Source organism: Seriola lalandi, unplaced genomic scaffold, assembly GCF_002814215.2.
Source record: "Seriola lalandi dorsalis isolate HSWRI2012SDOR001 ecotype SW California unplaced genomic scaffold, Sedor1 jcf7180002054893, whole genome shotgun sequence".
NCBI lineage: Eukaryota > Metazoa > Chordata > Actinopteri > Carangiformes > Carangidae > Seriola > Seriola lalandi.
In genome coordinates, this window is record NW_019525445.1 from 2,349,504 (window position 1) to 2,371,669 (window position 22,166).

The following is a 22,166-nucleotide window of genomic DNA, read 5'->3' on the forward strand; positions in this document are numbered from 1 at the left end:
GGGGGGGGGGGGGGGGGGGGGGGGCAGCATGAGAGCAGAGTTACCTGTGCAGCAAATGACACCAGACCGTGTGCATTTGTTCTTCAGTCTTTGTGAGGACTATTTTCAGTTTTGGATAGACATTGGGGTTCTGAGGTTAAGGTTTGTTTTTTAAGGTTGAGGTTATAATTAAGTTTAGGTTCAGTCTGGAGCAAGAGTTGGGATTACATGTGTAGTAATTTTGGTCTGCATAGATTAAACTTTACTTTTATTCGCCTAAATTTTGAAATATCAGTCTGAGATTTGATTATATCCTGTATAATCTTTACAGACCTCACAGGAACTACTTTCTACTGAGAGATAGTCCCTATGAAAACTGTTGGATTACTTTGATACTGTAGAAACCTCAAAAACATGGTTATTTCTAAGCAGCATTATGGAGTTTTTTTTTTTTTTTCCCCATGATGGACATTGAGATAATGATATCCCCCAGAATGTGTAACCTCACTAAAAATATGTGTAGTATTTGTGTGTGTTGAGATGTAACCCTATAATAAGTTTAGAGTGAGGTCAGGGTAAGGGCTGGGCTTGGACATACAGTTGTAATAGTCAGTGTTATGGTTCAGGGCTGAGGAATGCATGATGTCAGTTAGGGCTCTCACAAGTATAGAGGTACAAATGTCAGTGTTGTGAAACCACTACAAAGCCCTGGCTCGGAGATGAACGAGCCAAATACTCCCATGGTAAAACTACCCCGACATAGAGACACGTTATGATCGAGAACAGAAAAGCTTCAAATATTTTACATGAATGGAAGCTATGTTAAAAAGTACACTAAAAATCCTGACCATGAGCAACTATGTGGGAGGAGTAGCTGTATTCAGTATAATGACTACAAGTCGCCCAGATGGTTTCCTGCCAGCCACACAGCCACAGTGACTGATGCTGTGTCATGTTGTCTTGTGTACATTCCTTATAAGAACACACATGCGGGGCAAAGAGAAGGCGAGACGGACAGAGGGAAAGACGTTTGAAAAAAATAAACCAAAATCCATTTCCTCTCAAAATCTTGATCACAAAGACTTCATGACGCTTTGTGAGTCATTATTATCTTCCTGTTCACTGCACTACATCTGTGCCAGACTCCAGCGAATAACTCCATTACAAAGTCCGATCTGAACCTTATCGCGTGCACTAATTGTAACTTTCATCTTTCATCGTTCAGCATCAACTGCTCAGGAGAATTTAATGCCATCATTGCACAGCTATCTTACAGTAAATACTATCCGACAGCCGTTCGGAGCAGGCAGCCCGTGATAAACATCTAAAAACTTCCAGCACGGCATCAAAAACTGGACCGCGCCCGTCTCCCACACCCCCCACCCCCACTGGAGAACACATGCAGAATTCCCGGCGGGCCCAGGTCTAGGGTTTTCATCTCTGCCTCTCTCTAATTGGCCAGAGGAGGAGAGCTCGTGGTAAATCTAGACATACTATTGGCTGAGAGTGGGAATGTAAATAGCTGGCATTCCCTCAGCTGTGGGATTCAGACAGGAAACTGTGGCTCTGAATTTTAATAGACACTGCTCTCGCGCTTTAATCCACACCCTCCTCACTTCTTGTCTCATTCCTCTTGCTCGAGATCCTGGATTTTGAGAAACAGTTGTCAATTTGTGAGTTTGTCAGTTGTCTCTTAGTAAGAGACAAGAGCTCTTTTTGGGACCAAAACCTCAGGAGAACAGCTTAAAAAAAAGCTCCAAACTCTTTATTCACCTTTTCTTCACTGTACCTTTTTTTCAGCTTTGGCTTTCTTGCACTTTACTTGTTCACTCTTTAAGTCAGCTTACTCCTTTGCCTTTTCCATTTCTTGCCCACTCTACACCTTCTATTTCTCACCCACTCTCACGCTAGTGCCCTCCACGGGGCACCGCTCACTTCCCTGGTATAGATCACTCCATTCAGTCCCCAAAATAGAAGAGTAAAAGGCTCCGTATATGTGTGTCAGTGCAAGATAAGGACAGAGCGAGGACGATGTTCCATCATATATCAAAGTGCAGCATTGTATAACACTCGCTGGGTTATTATTGCACATTGCGTCAGGGCCTACCTCCATGAGTAGCACTGCAGTTGGACGAGTCTCTGGGTTTTTATCCAAAGCTTTCTTCAGGAAATCTTTAAACTCCTGCGACCTTGAAAACACAAGAACAGAACAGTATTAATCAAAAACAAGAGCAATGAAGAAAGAAGAGAGGGCGGGGAGGGATGAAGGAACGGTTACAACATAACAAAACATTTCCAGATATGTGACGTTTCGGTGCATGTGGATCCATCCTTGTGCGCAGCTGTGTTTTGTAAAACAAAGCGTTCAAGTAGGAACGATGAGTCAGCTCCGCATCCCAAGTCTCCCCTCAAACACCTGACAACTTCACTTCTGCAGTACTAAATTTGGAGCTACGGAACATTCACTCATAAAACTGATATGGAAAAAGTTATAGTTTGGCACTCAGCCTCTCTGCTGAGTTGTTGCTGTAGTTTTAGGAAGGGTAAAATGGACCGCAGACAGAGAGGAGGGGAGGACAACATGATGCATTGAGTGTCTGGGGATAGAGTACAGGACGCTGAGTCTGCAAAATATTTGGTGATCCCATCAAAGTTAATGACCTCGTGAAATCTAGGCATCATAATGAAATCGTGGAACGTGAAAACGGTACTGTATGACAGCTGAATTCACGCTCATTTTCTAAAGCACCCTCACCATTTGTGTGGCTGCTCCAGGGAGGGAGGCTCAGCCTTGGCGATCTTCAACAGCACCCTCATGGGGTTGAGCTCATGGTGTGGGGGTTCGATCTGGGCGAGCTCGATCAGAGTGATACCCAGGGACCAGATATCGGCCTTGTAGTCGTACGGAGCGTCCTTCATCGTCTCGCACATTACCACCTCCGGGGCCATCCTGAGAACAAGACAGAGCAAGTCACGGTACACTGGACATTACAGAGCTACAAAAAATAAAAAATAAATAAATACCTCAACATGTAAAGATTTTTATCTCTGATGTCTTGTTATAAAAATCTGGTTTTGCTAAATCAACACAGGTAGCCATCGAGAAATCAGTCCTAAAATTATTCATGCAAAGCAGCAGCCTGTGATTAACTGATGGTGACTGCACTGGGACAGGGAGCTTTGCCATTTTGCATGTGTCAACATCAAGCACACTTCTCCAGTCAGCGCGTGTTTGCAGACAATTTGCAAAACGGCTCTCATAACTCTAATCTGAGAACCTTTAGATTTATTCAAGTGCAAAGAAACGAATGTTTGCTCCCCGTTTCTTGTTGACTTTGCTTATCAGTGCATCCAAGGGAAAGGTATGCACCACAACTGTCCACAACATTCTTCTCAGGACAGTGTTGCGCAACGGGGGGGGTGGCACCGTCATGTTTTCAATGACCTGGGAGGGTATTCCTGATGAACGATAACCGGTTTTGGTCAATGTGTAACTGGCTCCGACCATATTCACATAGGAGAGAGAACTGCTGGAGGACAAGGTTCACTGTGGAAACTTTAAAGGGGACATTTCCGATTTGTTCAGGTATAGAGGAGACCGCTGCACTGTTGTGACAACAATGGAGGACTAAAGCACAGGGTTGAGTATAGGGTTGAGTGTGTGCGTACACAGTAACATGTCTTAGTGCGGAGGTGTGGCGGTGGTAGAAGGAAATCTGCTCTCAACATCGTCATGTAGCGATGGCTGACATTCTTGCTGTTTGGTTTATACCAAGGCCAGTGAAGTGCTCTGATACAGGAACTATGTCTCACTCACCAGTACGGCGTTCCAATGAAAGAGTCTCTTCTTTGTAGGGTTTTGGTGTTTTTCGCAGACACGCCGAAATCAGCTGCAAGAATAAAAGAGACACAGGAGAAAGATGATGTGAGACAGTTGAAAGACATTCCCTAAAAAACCCCCTTAGTAGACAAATAGTACGTTGCTTGTAAAGCAGTCATGACGTTGTGATGGGCAGAGACTAAGAAAGCCAGAATCGCCGTTTCCCCAAACAAGCTTGCCCCTCTTCCCTGACTCGGCCGTCAGATTACAGCGGTGTTTTCACTTTGGCTGAACAAGTTTTCCTCTGTTGGTAAGAATATTACGAGTGGTGTGCCCAGGGGTGAGAAGCACTTGGCAGAGGCCCTCCGATTTTACTCACAAGGCAGCAGGCTGACTGCTTTGGTTACAAACCGGCATTTTCTATTACAGGCACTTAAGTGTCTGTCTTGGTTTTGCAGACTACAATTCAAATATCCTCAACTTCCCAGTCAAACATATCATTAAGGCTGTTGCAGTCTAAACTTTTGCACGAAGAATTTTTACTTCCTCTACTTCCTTTTACCAACAACTTTAATGCACATTGAGTAATATCCTGAAGGATTGCAACATATATGATTTCAAACCACAGGTCAAATACACATCAGTGCATTCTGATAAAGAAGCTCCATTCCCTCTACACGAAAACCTGTTGTGTCACAAGGTTTGAGCTACATCAAGTTCACTTCAACAATCCACCAAACAAGGGTGTGTTTCCCCAAGATGCATTATTATGATGTGTCTACACTACACAGCTACAAGGCGTAACGCACCATCGGGAACTACATGAATGCACAATAAAAAGGTGTTTTAATGGGGAATCCCGACAGACTCAAGGACGAGAATAAAGTTGCACGGTCATGCATGGGATTCAGTGTTTTGGTTTTAATAATCTGAAATGGAAAAATACAAATAGTGTATTACATCACGAGTGTTTGTGCCTGTTCTAAACTGACTTTCCTTTGTTATTGATCATTGCTTTGATAAAGCATCAGAACATGGTGGGAAAACACTTTTTTTCTGCCGACCTTGACATTTTGTTTTCTAGAACGTATGCGGCTCTTAAAAAACTGTTAACATTTTCTAAGAATCAGTTTAAAGAGATCAACAGTCTCTAAAGTTTTATAAACAAGAGCCGCAAAGTTTATAGCGAGCTGCGCTGCATGAAGAACATGACGTTCAATGCCATGTATCACAGGCAAAGATAATGCACGTCAGTGACCTCAAAGACAGTTAATTGCTGCCTTGTTTAAATTAACATGTAGTTAGATACATTTGGAGTAAATGAGTCAGTGTCATGACTTAATGAGTTTAAAGAGGCAACTCCCAGTGATTATATCTAGCTGTGGTGTCCTAAGGAAGAATGTACAGCAGTGGAAAAGGACTTTAACATGAAGTAAAACCCCAGCTCAGAGAAAGTGTAATAAAAAAATTAAAATAAAAAAAATCATCAAAAAAATTTGGATTCCACTTCAACAAAAAAAAAAAAAAAAAAAAAAAAAAGGGCGGTCAGTTCCACAAAGAATCAATACTTGAATATGAAACTGTGCAGCCTGTAGTTACCCTCTACCCGGTGTTTTTGGTTTGTTGGTCATGACCGAGTGCAAAACGACAGAGAGAAAAAGTAAAACATCATGTTTCAAGTTTGTGTCTGAGGATCCGTTTACAAAAAAAAATAAAATAAAAAAATCAGCACTTCTTCCACAAAGAACATGAAGCACATTAAGATCATTATTTCCCTTTTTCTGGCAAGCTACACTTTAATCCAAACCCTACTGACCATTGGTCTGGGTCCACAGCTTCAACTGTGCGATGTGAGGAATGCGGAGAACTCTTCAAAAAGCCAATAAATGAAAATATGCAAAACTTTTTCGAATGCAGTTTTCCCACACAATGCTCAGTTATGATCCTCCTACAGCACCACAGGAAGGGCACGGGGCCTCTAACCGGTGTGTGTGTGTGTGTGTGTGTGTGTGTGTGTGTGTGTGTGTGTGTGTGTGTTTGTGTGTATCTTGCATGTAAGCCAGAGAAACAACGGACCAGAGGGTCTGAGAGATAACCTACAATGTGCAGTGAGAATGTGGGGTTTATCTGAGAAATTTGTTCCACTTGCATCATTTTGGCAGTGAGATGGTTTTCTCAGCGAATGATGGGATGTAAAAGCGAAGCTCCAGGCCCTTGCAAGTGGGGGTCCAAATCCAACCTGCAGGGTCTCAAAGATGTTTTAAACTCGTCACTTTCTCTGCTGTAGTGTGTTTTGTTTGATTTCAACCTGAGAGATGTGGCCACCACAACCTGCTCAAGCCGTTCAACGGTCAAATTCAACAGGTCATTTGACATTACTGTCAGCACAAATACTACGAGGGAAATATTGTGTTACTTTCTAAACATACAGTATGCTTATTTCAGGCTTTGTGCGTCCACTAATGCCTTAAATATTCAGTTAAATGTCAACTTCATACATAAAGAAAACCTAAAACCAGCAATATTTCAAAGCAAAAGAAATCAAATCCCTCACCGAGCTTGATGTCCCCGTCCAGCATGAGGAGGACGTTGCCGGCCTTCAGGTCTCTGTGGATGATCTTCATGCCGTGGAGGTAGTCCAGAGCCTCCAACATCTGGCGACAAACCACCTTAATCTGTGGCTCCGTCAGCCCACGATCCAACTCTGATAAGGGCAGGAGAAGCGCAGGAAAAGGAGACAGGCGACGCAGAGGTTAAATACGGGGCGGGGGAGGGGGGGTGAGAACCAGAACCAGAGTGGAAATGAGAGAATCGCTGAGAGGGTTCAAAAGCCATTACGCGCGCCTTGCACATTCCATATCTAGTGTACATACAATCATGGCAAATCGAGGTCTTGAGGACTGATCTGGTGTGTGAACCTCATGAGAGAAAACAAAAAAAACCAAAAAAAAACAAAAAAAAGGTAAAGCTGTGATGATACCAATCAAGTCTCTCAACTAGTGTTGCTGGAGGAGTAATCCCAGATCAGAGAGGCTTTCACACATATCCAAGCTAGTCCTGCCCTGCGGACTTTATTCTACAGTGTCTGTGTTTGGTTAGCTGCAGAGGGGGTACAGACAGTTATGAGGATGTGGATTACCCAGTGAAAACAGACTAGGGGGATTTCCCACACAGGAGGACTCCCCTATGTCTGACTGCTTTCTGAAGATTTCAAGGACAGACTGGTGTGTGATCATCGCCGGAGTTAATCGATGGTGCTGTGAAAAATACTTGTTTTCTATGTTTTTCCTATAGTAAACAAACACGTTGCTTTAAATCAATAACGTAGACTGACCACACTTTTTCTTTTCTTTTTTTTACCTCGTCTCTACACTGCATAAAGGTCAGTGCCGAAAGTGCCACAGCACCGCCACAGGTGCTGAACTTGACGGACAGGAAGGTGAAGCACTTATTAAGATATAAAGATACAAAGAGAACAAAGAGATTGAGTGAGAGAGAGAGAGAGAGAGAGAGAGAGAGAGAGAGAGAGAGAGAGAGAGAGAGAGAGAGAGAGAGAGAGAGAGGCCTACCTAGCATTGTGGCATCCACAGCACCTCCAGCGCAGAACTCGATCATGATCTGGGAAAAAGAGAGGGAGGAGGGGAAATGGGTGAATTTCAACTTGACCCAGCTTTTTCACTATAAATTGTGAGCATACAACTGACAGCTGCAAACTCATTTTTCAGGCACGTGTATGTCGCAACAGGAAGAACATACCACTTTCCATGAGCAGCACATGCACAACTACTACTGGGCATCTTTTAAATATATTTTTTTACAAATTTTTGTCATCAGCCAAAAGAGATGTAAAAAACATACTGTTTTTTTGTTTTTTTTAATAAGACAAACCAAATAAAAGTGTGGGGAGGACGAGATGATGGTGTTCTATGGGGAGATTTAATTTGGGGAAAAAGAAAAAAAAAAAATTTTAGTCTGTAGTCGCAGAATTATTACAACAGAGAGTAACTTTGAAATGGAAATGCTTTTGACAGCTGTAAAATTTCCCCGGCTGTAAATCAGTGTAATACCTTGTTCACAGAAGGTAAGCACATCACACAATTGTGTCTATTTGAGCTCTATGTGTTCAAATTTGAGTGTAACGAAAACCCATGTGTGCGTCATTTTGTTTTTGTTGGATTCAGTAGAAGCTGTGACAGTGTTTCTGACAGCAGCGACATTGATACTGTAATATACTGCGTGAATACAGTGAAAAGAATTAATGCTTTCCTCGAACATCTTATTATTAAAGAAGAAATTAAGACACTTGTTGCATCAGGTGGAAAAACCTATCTTCTTATTCAGCTGGTTTTTGATGTTACTAAGTATTATGAATGTGCTGAATCTGAATTTGCAGCCTGCTGTGTTGACTGTTAAATCAGCCTGCAACAAACTCTCTTTGGTCAAAGCCGTAGAACACAAACGCACTTTGCAAAGTGGACAGCTGGACTCAGACCTAAAGTGTGTGATAAACGGCCAGGCTGTATACTCACTTCCTGGGAACACGCTGTCAAATATATAATACCAGTTCAGCAGTGAAAACCCAGAGAGAGAGAGAGAGAGAGAGAGAGAGAGAGAGAGAGAGAGAGAGAGAGAGAGAGAGAGAGAGAGAGACAGGAGGGCAAAAAAAGATTTAGAGAACACACTCCCTAGATGGTGTCTTGTTGGCCAACAGCAACTTCCAACAATCACCTTTCATTTCCTCTCCTTACATAGGCACTCTCTCTCACACACACACACACACACACACACACACACACACACAGAAAAACATCTACATTTTTCATTCAAAGTGGGACCAAAGAAAATAAAGTGATGATAGGATTTCATAATAATCATGTGCAGAGCAGTTGAAGTGTGTGTTAACGAAACTGTGTGTGTACAAGTGTAACAAGCAGCTCACACACTCTACATAAATGCAGCATTGCCCGATACAAACTTGCCTCACTTCTGAGGATCTATTCATTTCATATGGTCAAAGATCAGCCCTGGGTGGTGTGTAGCATACCTGCTGTGTGATCTCATTCTTATTTAAGTCTCGCTTGCTATGACAACACTGTCAAAAGCACCAACCTGGTACTGGACAGGGTGTGGAGTTTCAGTCCAGACAAAGCCATACAGATAATTACGAGTACAACAGGTGCACATGCACTGGGTGCAGATCAATGCAAGAAACAAAGCATACCACAGCGCACACATGCACACACGCACACACACACACACACACGCACACACACGCACACACTTCGTGGAAAACCAGAAGATGAGAGGAATGTCAATCTTGGCCTGCAGCTTCAGGTGAAACAAATGCTCTTTTGTGAATTTTGGATTGACAAACCCAAAACAGTTTGGGTTTTGTCGGGGTGTTATCGCGGATGTTTCACCTCATTGTGGTCTCTTTTAAAGACGGTTTTCATATCTTATGTTTCCTCTTGAATGACAGACAGCGGAAAGACAGTGTTACACGCTCTGCTGCTTCCAGCCAAAACATTCTCATTCTCTCATTTGAAAATGAACAAAAGTTTAAATACTCATAAAGTCTGCTAATTTGCTTTATCTGGCCAATAAGTAACAGGAAATTGAAGTACAGGTTTGAGGTAATTTACAGTGTTTGTCTGGACCAGAGAGAACGGACAATTTCATTTTTCTACTGTAAAATGTCTGCACAGTATATATCTTAGTCACAATAACAAAATATAAGGAATATGCATTAAAATTGTTGTAGATCCCAATATATTGTTTTTTTGTTTTTTTTCTGACACATCAGAAGTTGAAATAATTATTCAAATGTGCTTTTATCCATATCTTCATCAAGTGCGAAGTCAATACTGATAAAATAATAATCTAGTTTGAAAGCAAACTCCATTTATGTATTTCACCAACTCTGCAGAGGGAGGTTTATTGCACATTTCAGTACAAACCACTTCCTTATTTCTGCTCACCGCTAACCAAACACATTTTTTTTCTGAAAAAAAAAAAAGAAAAAAGAAAACACCCTCCTATCCTCCAGTAGTAACACACTGTACTGCCCAGTCTAAACAGCTATACATTACACCACTGCCAGAGGCAACTGGTTTGTGTTTTTGTCAGCGCCTCATTTGCTCTCCCTTTCCTGGAAGCATTCTGGATGACATGTTGTACTGCAGTGAAAAATGCGCCCTGGCTGGTCAAGCTGGATGCAAAGCATACCCACTGTGGGCTGAACATACACGCAGAGACAGGCTCTCTTTTATCTCCGCTGGCGTCGCGCAATGACTTATAATAGATATTATCACCATTTTATCTCCCACCTCTTTATTCTCTTTCGAGCCAAAGCTGGATCAGCTTAGACACAGTCCACAAAACCTTGCTGACACTGCAGTGTTCCCCCCTCCCAAGTCACAACTCTGTACTTTCACAATGATTTACCTCATTTTCGTAAGAGGTCTAAAGAACGTAAAAAAAAAAAAATAAAGGCTGTTTGCCAAGACAGACTTGCTTCGAAACTGCAGTCAGTCCTGAATAAAGAAAAAAAAAAAAAAAACAGCATGAATCACAGACAAACTCCTGTACTTTGCTATTCAGTGAATGTGACTAATGCTTCAGCGATGTGTGTTCGCTCTGAGGTGTATATGAGATGGTGCCACCAGAGGCACCGCACAACGACTTGTATCCAGGCTTTGCAGCGTCATCAGAAGTCTCCTAGCAACCGCAGTCAGTGCCATTATGTCGACTTCACTGTATGCAAATAGTGGCAAATACATAGTGAAGAAAGATTATTATCAATGTCTCTCTGAGTCTAAAACACCCACCAGCATGACTTCAAAGCCCAATCATCTCTTCCTTCTTTGTCAAACTGCAGACTCTTGAAAATAATTATTTTACAGACCCTGAGTACACAACAGGCAATGAAAAACTCATCAGTATAACATTAATAGCAATTTCCGCTATTGAGCTGAGGGCGTAGAACATTTTTGAACCATCCTCTGTAAGATTGAAGCTCTTTAATGGGTTAAACCACAAGATGTTAAGTCTAGAAACTGTCTATATTCCACATGTTGGTGTAGTTGAGCCAAGTTAAGCCCAGTTTTAAAACTTTCAGTACTGACCCATTGTGATACTATACCTCTTCATTACAGATTCTCCAGATCTCCACTCTGTCGTTTAGTTATTTCAGGTAACCTACAGGCCACCGCTGTAACTGAAGGGGAAGGAGTTTTGAAGGCGGAGGAGACCATCTTTAGATGAACCAAGTTTCACTATTGGTCATTCAACTCCTGCTGGTTTTACAGACTCATACCGACACTCGTAATGTTCCCCTGAGATGTGGTGGTGCGATGCGTTCCAGTCTTTACAACATCTAACAGGCTAAGGTTTGTTCACCAAAATTGATGCTCCAAAATTTAGTCAGTTACCTCTAGCGGTATCAAATGAGATATCCTGAGATTTTCAACGCCACTCAAATGCAGCAAAGGTTTATGGAATTTCATGGCGCTCAAAATAAAGTTTGCATTTGATTAATTAATTCAACAATAATATCACTTCCCAGAAACAGAGTCCCAGTTCTTCTGATTAATCAAAGGGCTGCAATGTCAACAGTTTTATTTGGAACTATTTTCTGTCAAAGAAACAGTTCCCATCAAAACTACTGCGGGTTGAGAATGGATGTGAATTCCATTCACCTCCTTTGTATTGGTGTGGCAGCATAAATCAAAACCTCAGCAAAAAATTAAAATTTAAAAACTTTCTGCATGGCTGGTTATCACTACAGGCAATTTTATTGTCATTTATGTCTTTCTGTTTCTCTGTCCTTTCTTTCTCCGTCTCTCTCTCTCTCTGTTTGTTCCTCTCAGTGTGCTGATATCAGCAGTCCCATCCCCATGTTAAAGGCCCTCTTTTTCTCACGCTGTTGGCCTGGCTGCCTCACTAGCCTCAAGACCAGATTGTTCCTGAAAGGGAACAAACAGCCCTTCTCTCACTGTCTCTCTCTCTTTCTTTCTCTATCCCTGTCTTACTCAGTAGAAAGCAGAACGGGTGGGTCGGCACTGGAATGCATCATCTCACCCCTGCCTAGTCCACCCAACCGGAGGTTACTGAGGCTTGACTGTCAACCATCCGGCCAAATGTTGAGATTGTAAGGCGTGGCGCGCACACACACACACACACTTCCAGCGATGATATGCAGAGCTTGTTCACTTCGACGTGTTATATATAATTTTTCTGCTGCTGGTCAGATGCTCATGTGTCCATTTTGGCTGTAAGTTTTGAAGAAAAAAAATGTGGCTGAGACTTGGAGAATAACGTTAGACAAAACATTAGTGTCCGAGCCTAGCCTGGAAGTGAGATAGTAAGCAAAAGCTGAGAGTCTGAACACACACACACACACACACACACACACACACACACACACACACACACAGGAAGCATGTGGTTTGAATGCTGCAGACAGGGATGTTTGTACATTTGACTTATCAGCACAAACTAACACAGACTCACAGAGTCCAGCTTTGACTGATGGGGGATGTTCACCTTCCAGGCCCAAGAATTCCAGTTATGGCCAACACAACTATGACCGGCTCTGAGGCTGTGACACAGCTGCATGTGCGTGTGCGTGTGTGTGTGTGTGTTTGTGTTTTTTGTTAAGTTCAAGGTCATTCCTGGAGTTCATCAGTGTGCTGGTCATGTTTTGTTGAACTTAAAAAAGTGATAATTCTTTTCATTTTCATGAGCTCATTCCTATTTTCGATCATTTTTGACACGAGGGATCGTCAGCCTCACCGTTAACTGTTTCCTCTCTTTACACAGTCTCAGAGTTGATGATTAATACAAACCGAACATCCTACTGCTACTAATTCACATTAAAAGCATTAAACTGGCAAAACACGGGGTGGCTTTTAATGTGACGCAATCACAGGAAACGCAAAGTGTCTATCACTGTGTTTAGCAATAATCGTGATCCGTCTAAAAAAAATCATCTATAAAATATACCAATGGTCTTCGTCAACATTTTTCATGAGCAAATCAATTTGAATTTTTTGAGCAGGAACAGGAATGAGCGGCTTCAGCAAGCTGTTAGACGAAGAGCTGCAGGCGACCTGAGCAAGGTAAATGCTGTTGTGCGGAAAACTACTTATGATGTGTGCAACGTGAAATTAGACTGCAGTTGTAATTTTTACTGGCTGACTCCTTTATTCAGCTCAGATGATATCATTTGGCTGCACTGGAAACTGACACAAGTCTGTCCACTGTTGTATTCCTGACAAAGTAGCTGCTCAAAGAGTGCTTGCTGTTACCACAGTAACCACACGTGTCACCAAATCAAGGACTGAAATCTTAAGGATTATAATTTTAACAGTGTACTTAACAATTTCCACTGTTTTGATAACTGAACACAGAAAGAACACTGGAAAAACAGAGGGACAGTCCACTCACTGGGTTCCTGAATTGAATTTCTGTATTCAACATACACAAGTGAAATGTAATTTCTACATGCTGTTATTCTAAAAAGAACACAACTATCTTTAGTCACAACGCTGCCTTCTAATTCCCCCATATATTGAAAGTCATGCCCCAGCATGAGGTCACTATTATTTGTCTTGGCCAGATACACTGGGAGATTAAAGAGGGAGTTGAAAAGTTTACACTTGACCCAGAGAGCGAGTGTGGAGAGGAAAAATAACTCAAGAGCAGAAAACAGTGAACTGAAACCGATCTTCATTTTTGCAGTAACATCAGGGTAAGATTGGGTCATTTCTGGTGCATCATGTCACCCGGGGGGGTCTCCTGTCATTCCTATTTAGGCAATCCACTAATTCTTAATCTTTATTTTCCAACAGAGCTTTCATACGTGGGAGAAAAATAGTCTAGATGAGATAATGTTGCAATAAAAATAACAAAAAAGGCAAAAGCAGATGAGCATCCCACGAGCGTGCCAACGGATATGTCTAAAAGGTTTGTTTTACCACTTCCCCGCTGATCATTCAAGTTGGTGTGTTGGATCTGTGGATCTGTTTGGAAAAGGCTGCAAAGAAAACTTGGTGGATGGACACAGAAACTCCTCAACACAGGGAGAACAATACCATCTTGTGAGGAAGGTAACAGTGTAGACAGGAGATAAGGTCCCTTTGGTACACTATGCACCAGTCTAATACAACAGCAGTCCCATACAGGCAGCACGGGGTGGGGGGGTGGGGGGCGTTCTTTTAAGCAAACCGTGTGAGCTCTATGCAAAGTCTGTTCAGTCTTTTATATTTGGTAGTGTTCAGTGACAGAGATGAAACAGAAAGAGAAAGGTTGACAGGTTTGTGGTTTCACCCTTGAAGCTGGTTGGCATGACCAAGATGCTTGTGATCACCTACCCACAGGTTGTTGTCATGGTAAAATGCGTCAAGCAGCTTGACAATGTAGCGGTGGTCACATTTAGCCAGGATGTCGATCTCAACCATGTAGTCCTCCAACTCTTCTTCGCATTTTGTCTCGATCACTTTGGCCGCAGCCAGAACTCCTGTCTCTTTGTTCCTGGCCTGAAAGACAAGTGAGACAGAAACAATAAGTTCAACATGCATCATGAAGGATTCTTGCATTTTACTTCCTCTCTTTTCGGATGAAACTTAGCAAAGATAAGTAAACAGCATTTTTTTCCAGTGTAAATAATCCACTGAACTCTAGGAGTTTCACTTCTCCAGTTTTTTTTTTCTTTTTTTATCCTTTAACCTTCCACATAAAATATTAATAGCTGGGTATGGCTGTGTGATATAAAGGAGAACAAAATGTATCACACTGTTACTAAACTACTTTTGTCAGTTATGTGCAGGACTAAAGGTTGAAAAGCTCAAAGTCAAACAGACAATATAAATCTCTAATAAATAAAGACATCCACTATTATCATTTTGCCTCTCAACTTAGTAAATTCCCAGTTTGCATTACAGATATTGAACCACTGAGTACTTTGTGCTGGACTTCTCTGTTCCAGCTATCGCCCAAGGGAATCTGAAATGTCAAAAAAGCATGGGACAGCAATTAAAATGTTGACTAACTTACATTTAGAAACAAAACAGGAAAGGAAGTTCCACACCCTCCCTGCGCAACAGGGTAAAAGGAGGAACCATAAAACATATCAAGTGTCAATATGGCTAAACTAAGACACACACATAGACATAAGATTCCTTATAATTCTGAATAATAAAAGGCAAGCAAATGTAAATGTGAGGAGGTTTGTTCAGTGCCTCTCTGGAAAAGCATCAAAACACGAACAAAAGCCATAAGAGTGACTCAGAGTGAAGCACAAGGCAGCAGACGCATGATGTTCACCCCAGTGCACGAGACACAATGTTTGCGAGTGCCGACTGATGAGATTTTGAGGGGAAACGCAACATTAATGTGCGGCTGCAGTCAGAACCACAGGTTCATGTCAACCGCAGACAAGCCGAGACTTGAAGCCAAGAAGCAGAGTTTCGAACGGAGAGCTGCACGGCCGTGATTCATGCCTACACTACTTCTCTACAGAAGCTGGAAACACCTGAAGGATAATGAAGCAGGGTGTCGAGCATGAGGGTGAAAATGCCAATGCGATATGTCACGCTGAGAAATGGAGGGGACGCAATTGTGCGTATTTCTGTGTGCGCGTACGAGCGCGCGCGTCGACCCAGCGACCTGCAGAAAGTCGACAGACTAAACAGCCTGCTGGGGTCTGATGCCTCCACGCTTTACAGGGGCTGTGGGAAAACATCTGAACAAACAGGCCCAGGCTCACAGCAACACACACTCTTTAAAGCTCATCTCAGTTCACCATGACTGTGTGTGTGTGTGTCGGAGTGTGTTTGTCAAACAGAGCTCCAGAGAAGCCCAAATGCCCTCCCCTCCCCCTACCCCACCCCCCACCAGAGTAACCCACAGTGTGAGTCAACAGGACATCTCCTGCCGCCATCAAACCATCAGTCAGTCAGTCAGTTAACAAACCTCGACAGCAAACACAGAGCCCAGACGCTTTTCCCCCTCTGCTAACATCTCAGCTCCCTGCTACTCACTCCTGCAGCAACATCAGCCTCAACGAACTCACCGCCTGGTTTCTGATACACTGTATATGCATATGCATATGTGTGTGTGTGTGTATATATATATATACACACAATATATATATATATATATATATATATATATATACACACAATATATATATACACAATATATATATATATACACAATAAATTGATAGATTTTCAATTATTTGACTGGCAACATTAACAAAAATGTTAATCATAATAATAATTAATTTGACAATCAATGAATTGTTTAAGTAAAGTAAAAACATCTTCCATAGATGCTGCCTTTTCTCGTACATATTAATTGATACCGCCTAGTTAGTCTAAGGTGACTACAGAAGGTGTTTCCCTCACATCAGTGAAAGTCAAAGTATTCAAAAAGGAACAGGTGATATTTAAATCACCAAAATAAGGCTAGTTCAATTACACCTGTCGCAGAACGGCACCACTGTTCCGCTTCTTTTTCTCCCACATTCAAAGCATCATTTCTTCACTCTGTTCCTCACGTCACGTCTCAGACTTACAAACCAACAGGATGACGGCTGTCTTACACATGAACTAGTAGGAGTACTGCAGGGTTTAATGCGTGTGGGAAATTACCTGTCTGTTTTTTCCAAATGGAACAGAAGCCTCACAGACACGAGCGGCTCCCAGCACATCAAAAAGAGTTCTGAATGAGCCGTCAGGTTTTTGACAACTTGTATACAATTATGCATCAAGACATATGAGGAGTTGCAAGTTTGAGACTTTTTGTGCCGTTTTCTATAGTTTTAACCTGTAGTTTAAGAGCCGACCCCCTGACCCCCTGTTCCATGGTGACACACACACACACACACACACACACACACACACACACACACACACACACACACACACACACACACACCTTTACATCTCAGTGGGACCACGGCTGAGGAATGCACCTCTGGCCTTCAGATGGTTGGGGGGGGGGGGCAAAGGGGGTAAACTGAGCCTCCAGTATCTATGTGGTCCCTTTTTGTGTGTGTGTGGTGTGGGGAATGCATTACGTCAATGAAGGTCCTCAGGCATAGCATGCAAACATGTGAGTTTGTTTATGTGTGCACCTAAACCGACTGTATACACCGCACAGAGAGGAGATTACACTGAAACGCCTCATTGTGTCCCACATGGGACGACCCGACTTTCTACATGTTCGCGTGACATCAATGAACAAGCGCGTGTGGATGTTTGTGCGTGTTTACACACAAGAGGGAAACCAGGAAATAACTGCAGGAGGCGGCATCATCCCATCCTCTGAATGTTTTTTTTTTTTTTTTTTTTTTTTTTATCTTAACAAGCTTAAAAAAGACCAGCTGCAGCCTCTCCCCTCAAACGCAAATTCCTGCCTGAGTGACGTCTTTGATTACAAGCTGTGGTGGTAGATTAGTTTGAACTAATGTTTAGTTTCTCTTCAACACTTTCTGCCATTGTCATCGGTCATTTAGAGTCCGCTGCCAACCATACGTCACATCCTGACGTACTATCCCCACCGTTCTTACACTTGGGGATCTGCCATGTTCATTTCTTCACAACCAAAAATGAGAATCTTTACATTGTCTTTGAGTGCAAACAGACATGGTATCTCATATAATAACAGTCTTACTTTAACAACACATCAGAGGGATAATGTGTTCTTGTGCCTGTAACGTAAGTGGATGCTGTAACTTTGGCAGAGTTTCCACACTATCAACAGCTTTAACTGCTATACAACCCATCTGAGTTATAGAGTAAATAAATAGATGACACATACTGCTATCAGCTGGCCCAGGCGGCACCTACATTAAAACCTACTTACAATATGATGTGACAAGAAAACAAAAGAAAGAAAAAACCGAACACACGCATACACGTACAGAGAAAAGAGTACTATAGAAAACACTGTAAATTATTACATAACAACAGCACACAACCGCAGGGCTGAGGGAGAAGCGCTACACTTAACTACATACTGTAGCTGCTGTTAGCCATCCCGAGAGAAAACAACGCCGCACTGTTTCTAACCCACTGACTTCTTCACTCTCCTCCAGAGGAGACCAACAGTCTTCGGCTTTGTTTGGCTCTGGTTTCCATGGTGAAGCAGAAGGACTCGTTTCTGCTCCGCCTTACAGGCTCGTTTCACCAGATCTCTCCCTGGATGTTTTTTTTTTTTCCCTGTTCATTAGTGACTTGGCTTTCATGTAGGTTAAGTGCAAAAGGATTACCTGATGACCCGGCCTGACAGAAAAAACAGTCACATTCACACTTTAAAGTTTGAATAAGTTGAAAAGCAAAATTTTAAACTTAACATTGTATAAAATGTTTCAGGCATCCTGGTCGTCACATAATATCTTATTAGACCACATAAACTGTGACACAGATCACCTACAGACTAACACAGCAAAAACCTAGAGACGCTAAAATAAGAAAAGTACGAGTAAATTACAATTTCCGCCTAAATGCAAAAAATATTCTTCTTTTATCTTGCAGTGTGAAATTAACAAATTGGGAGCATAAATGAAGATTATAGTTATAGTGCTCATCAGTGCCTCCCAAATCCCTTTATAACACAAATTCTAGGCTGCCTCTACATCATCTCCCTCTTTATCATCCAGCCTCTTTTATTTTCATTTACGCCTTCCATCTTTGTTTTTCCTGTGTTTAATCCTTTTTCTCTGTACCATATGCGCGCTTCTTTTACCACCCTGCCTCACTCATTGTCTGCCACACTGTACACCTTTTGCCCCCCCCCCCCTGCCTGAATGTCCCTCCCCATCTGTCATGTATATTTATCCATCTGTTTTCAGTAACTGCCTGCGTGAAGGCCACAATCCATGAGTGAGAAGCTACGCCGGCTGCTGCTCAACAAAAGATTTAGACAGGCGAAAAGCTGTAAAAGCAGATGTTACTGACCCAGTACCACACAAACACACTGTATGTGCTGGCAGACTGAGTAAACACAGACATGAAAAGCACACGCTCCCAGCCACGCGTGTGTGTCCATTTCAAAATGAAACAGGCTGGGAAAAATAATGTTTCATACTGTGTCTGTGTTGACTAAGGTACTAATGATTACTGCGTGCGGGATTCAAGGCAGAGTTCACACTCAAAGCTACAATGTCAAGCTTAAATATAACCTGCTATGTGTATGTATGTATGTATGTATATATATATATATATATATATATATATAGGAAGATAAGAACCAGGTATAATTAATCACAGTGTCAATGGACCAAGTGCCCTCACATAACTGATATCACACAGAGGACTTTCCCTTGGGTCATTCACCTCCTGGCTGAATGAACATACCACATGCTGACAAGTATTTTCAGCTTGCATACTGTGTTATAGTCTCTACAAACACACACAACAACCTTCAGGGGAATGTGTGCATGTGTGTGTGTGTGTGTGTGTGTTAGACCTTTGCCCCATCATAAACCCGTAAATCTGTGAACAAAGATGTGGTTCTCGGCTCCTGCATAATGACAGCAGCTAATAAAAAAAAAAAAAACCTTCTCCTCCTCTGTACAGCACACGCCTGTGGAAGTGGTGACGTCTCATTCAGATGAACAAAGTGCACAAGCGAATCATGCTGAACAGCTACACGTGGGCGACCGAGGTTGGAAAAAGTTTAGAGAAAAAAAAATCTAAATCACAATAACAAAATGCACCAAATTTGTATTTAAATTTGTTAAACCTGCCGTCAGTCACTATTAACACCATTAACAACCTGATCACTGGTCAAGGGTTAAGGATGTTTTTGTCTGTGTAATCAAACTAAAGAGTGCAGTTTTAAGAGAGGGAATTGTCCCACTTAAAACGTTCCATAATAAGCAATGCATGTATTTGTATCTTATCCAGAAAATGAAAATAAGTCAAAAATCAGAATGATGCTCAATTTTTTTCTTTATCAAAGGACAAGCTTATTCCTCCATCTTGAACAACCCACTCACTGCATGAAAGCATGAATTGATGTGTTTACAGAGCTGGGTGAGAAGCACGTAGCAGAGCAATGAGGTTTTTTTTTCAGGGTTAAAAGGGTTAAAGTTGCGCTGCAAAATGTCCCACACTCAAAAACTTTGATGTGAACACAAGTCACAAAAGCAAAGCAAGTCAATGAGACAGGAAATCATAACACCGCACAAAAAACAATATGATGAATATAACCCACGCTTTCACTTCTTTTTTCAGTCATTCATACTCATGCGGGGCCTTGTGTTTCACCTTTAAAGCATGACTCTCGTCTCAAACGAGACGCACTTCCTGACTGCAGCCTACCCAATGCAAGTAAGAACAGATTTGAGGGTTTGCACACTCATATTTAGAGCATGCTGCTAAAACCAAGCTCAGACAGGTATTGCAAGACGGCAGATTGTTCAGTGCAACTCTATCTCAAACTAATCTGAAATAACTTCAAGTGAATGGGATGGTTACTATGCGTTTCACTGTTAAATGAAAAAGGAGAGGAAAAAATCCAAGAAAAATGTCAAAATAAAACATACAACTCTCTGAAGTGGAGCTACATTGCTACTGAAAATGAAATGTGCTGATATCCTGCTTCTTGCATTGATCATAAAGTCTGAGATTGGACTGAAAGTCTGTATCATAAATTCCCATGAAAGTCCTGCATCACCAGCTTGTCACAAGCTCATAAGCAACAGCAGTATACGGATGTAGGAACACAGAAGACGCTTTCCTATAAGTGCCAGTAACAAATGTCACCATGAGGGTGAAGCATGCCGAGCCCACCCCCCCCACCCCCCAGGGCTCTTATCAGTCACCCTGCATCCAGCTGCCCCCCTGAGATTAGACCCAGAAAACCCCCCGGATGACGATGGTCTCGCTGAGAGCACAGCGCATGTCTCTGTGACACTGCCACATTCTAAATTTAAATGATAGCGTTTCGCACCAACCTTGTGGCTTTCCTTCGCAAAGAGGATGTCGCAACCTGTGCCCCTCCTCCCCCTCCCTCCTCAGCCTTCTGGTGACACCCACTGTGTTTTGCTTTCACTCGACTGAAGAGGATCATCATGTTTAGAGCGACACTTCCATTAAGCCTTTCACTCGTTCCACCATCTGTCATTGCGAGTGACTCTAAACTAGACCAGCACAACGCTTTCCTTATCTCGTGCAATAAAAGCAAAGCAGGTTTCCCACGACATCTGGCTTTGTAAAGGACCTCATGCGTTCATGTGCATAAATAAATACCTTTTCAAAAACCAAAAAAAAAATCTTAAGATATAACCTTTCTAAATGAGCCCCCTGTGACAATTAGACCTGTTCTGGCATCTGAAAGTCAATCAGACTCCTTTAAGTTTGTACAGTTTGGTGCTGATCCAGATAATAATCTGGATCTGGTGGAAGTGCATAAGCCACAATGTTGTTCTTGAAGTGTCCGAATGAGCTGGAATTGTAAATTCAAACGCTTGCGCTTCCCCTACCACAGTTAAAGTCCAGGTTTAGAGGACAGTCTCTTACATTACAGACCAGCGGGGACAAGACGCGCTGTGGTTTTGATCCCACAATGGGAATTTGATGGAGTGTAACCTTGCAGCCCGCCGCGTGTCTATGGAAACATTTCACTAGCGGCAGCAGGGCAATGTGCTCAGCGGCACGTGGCTCATTAATTAGTGAGGGGAACCATACAACTCCTCTGTTTCATGCTTCAGTTGCAGCCACACACACACACACGTTCTCTATACCCGAGCTCACTGCAACAAGTGCAAGCACGCATAGACAAGACAAAACAGAGAAAACACCCTTTGACACACTGGATGGACAGGAAGTGAGACATTCTCCTGTCATGACTGGAAGAATGAAGCGGACCCTTACTGGTAAACAGAAAGGCCTGAGGTGTATTTGAAGAATCACCACAGTATTGTGGCATTACAGTATATTATTTTTGGGAAGTTTGCACAACACAGTGCAACATTTCAAGGGCTTACGACATGTTTAAAAAAAAAAAAAAAAAAAAAAAAAAAAAAGGAATTCAAGCATGACAAACTTGATTCAATCAAACTGCAGTCTAAATCTGCAGCAGTAAAGAAAGAAACACTGATTTAGCCGTCCGTCCCTTCTTCTCTTGAGGCCAAACTTCAGCATGCTCTGGTAAAGTTAAAAGGTTGCTTCACCATTTCTTTGTGGTCAGAACTCAAAGTCAATGAGTGCTACATATTTTCAAGAAACCAGGTCTTTGGGTGAAGCTACATTTCTCAAATTTACTTCCTGGGCTGAATCGATCAGAACATGAGTTAGAAACACTGCCTTCATGCCTCTCTGTTTTAACTACTGTGCGTCACTGCTGCTCTGGT

General features: G+C 42.2%; 1 protein-coding gene across 1 annotated transcript in view; it reads right to left on the reverse strand.

The window, feature by feature from the left end:
- Positions 1 to 22,166, reverse strand: part of stk10 (serine/threonine kinase 10) — a 41,482-nt gene that overhangs the window by 15,951 nt on the left and 3,365 nt on the right. The window contains exons 2-7 of the mRNA XM_023429450.2: positions 14,173 to 14,337; positions 7,369 to 7,417; positions 6,354 to 6,503; positions 3,797 to 3,869; positions 2,735 to 2,929; positions 2,087 to 2,168 (exon numbers count right to left, since the gene is read on the reverse strand). Of these exons, the coding sequence (XP_023285218.1) occupies positions 2,087 to 2,168; positions 2,735 to 2,929; positions 3,797 to 3,869; positions 6,354 to 6,503; positions 7,369 to 7,417; positions 14,173 to 14,337 (714 nt within the window). The remainder of the gene's footprint in view (positions 1 to 2,086; positions 2,169 to 2,734; positions 2,930 to 3,796; positions 3,870 to 6,353; positions 6,504 to 7,368; positions 7,418 to 14,172; positions 14,338 to 22,166) is intronic.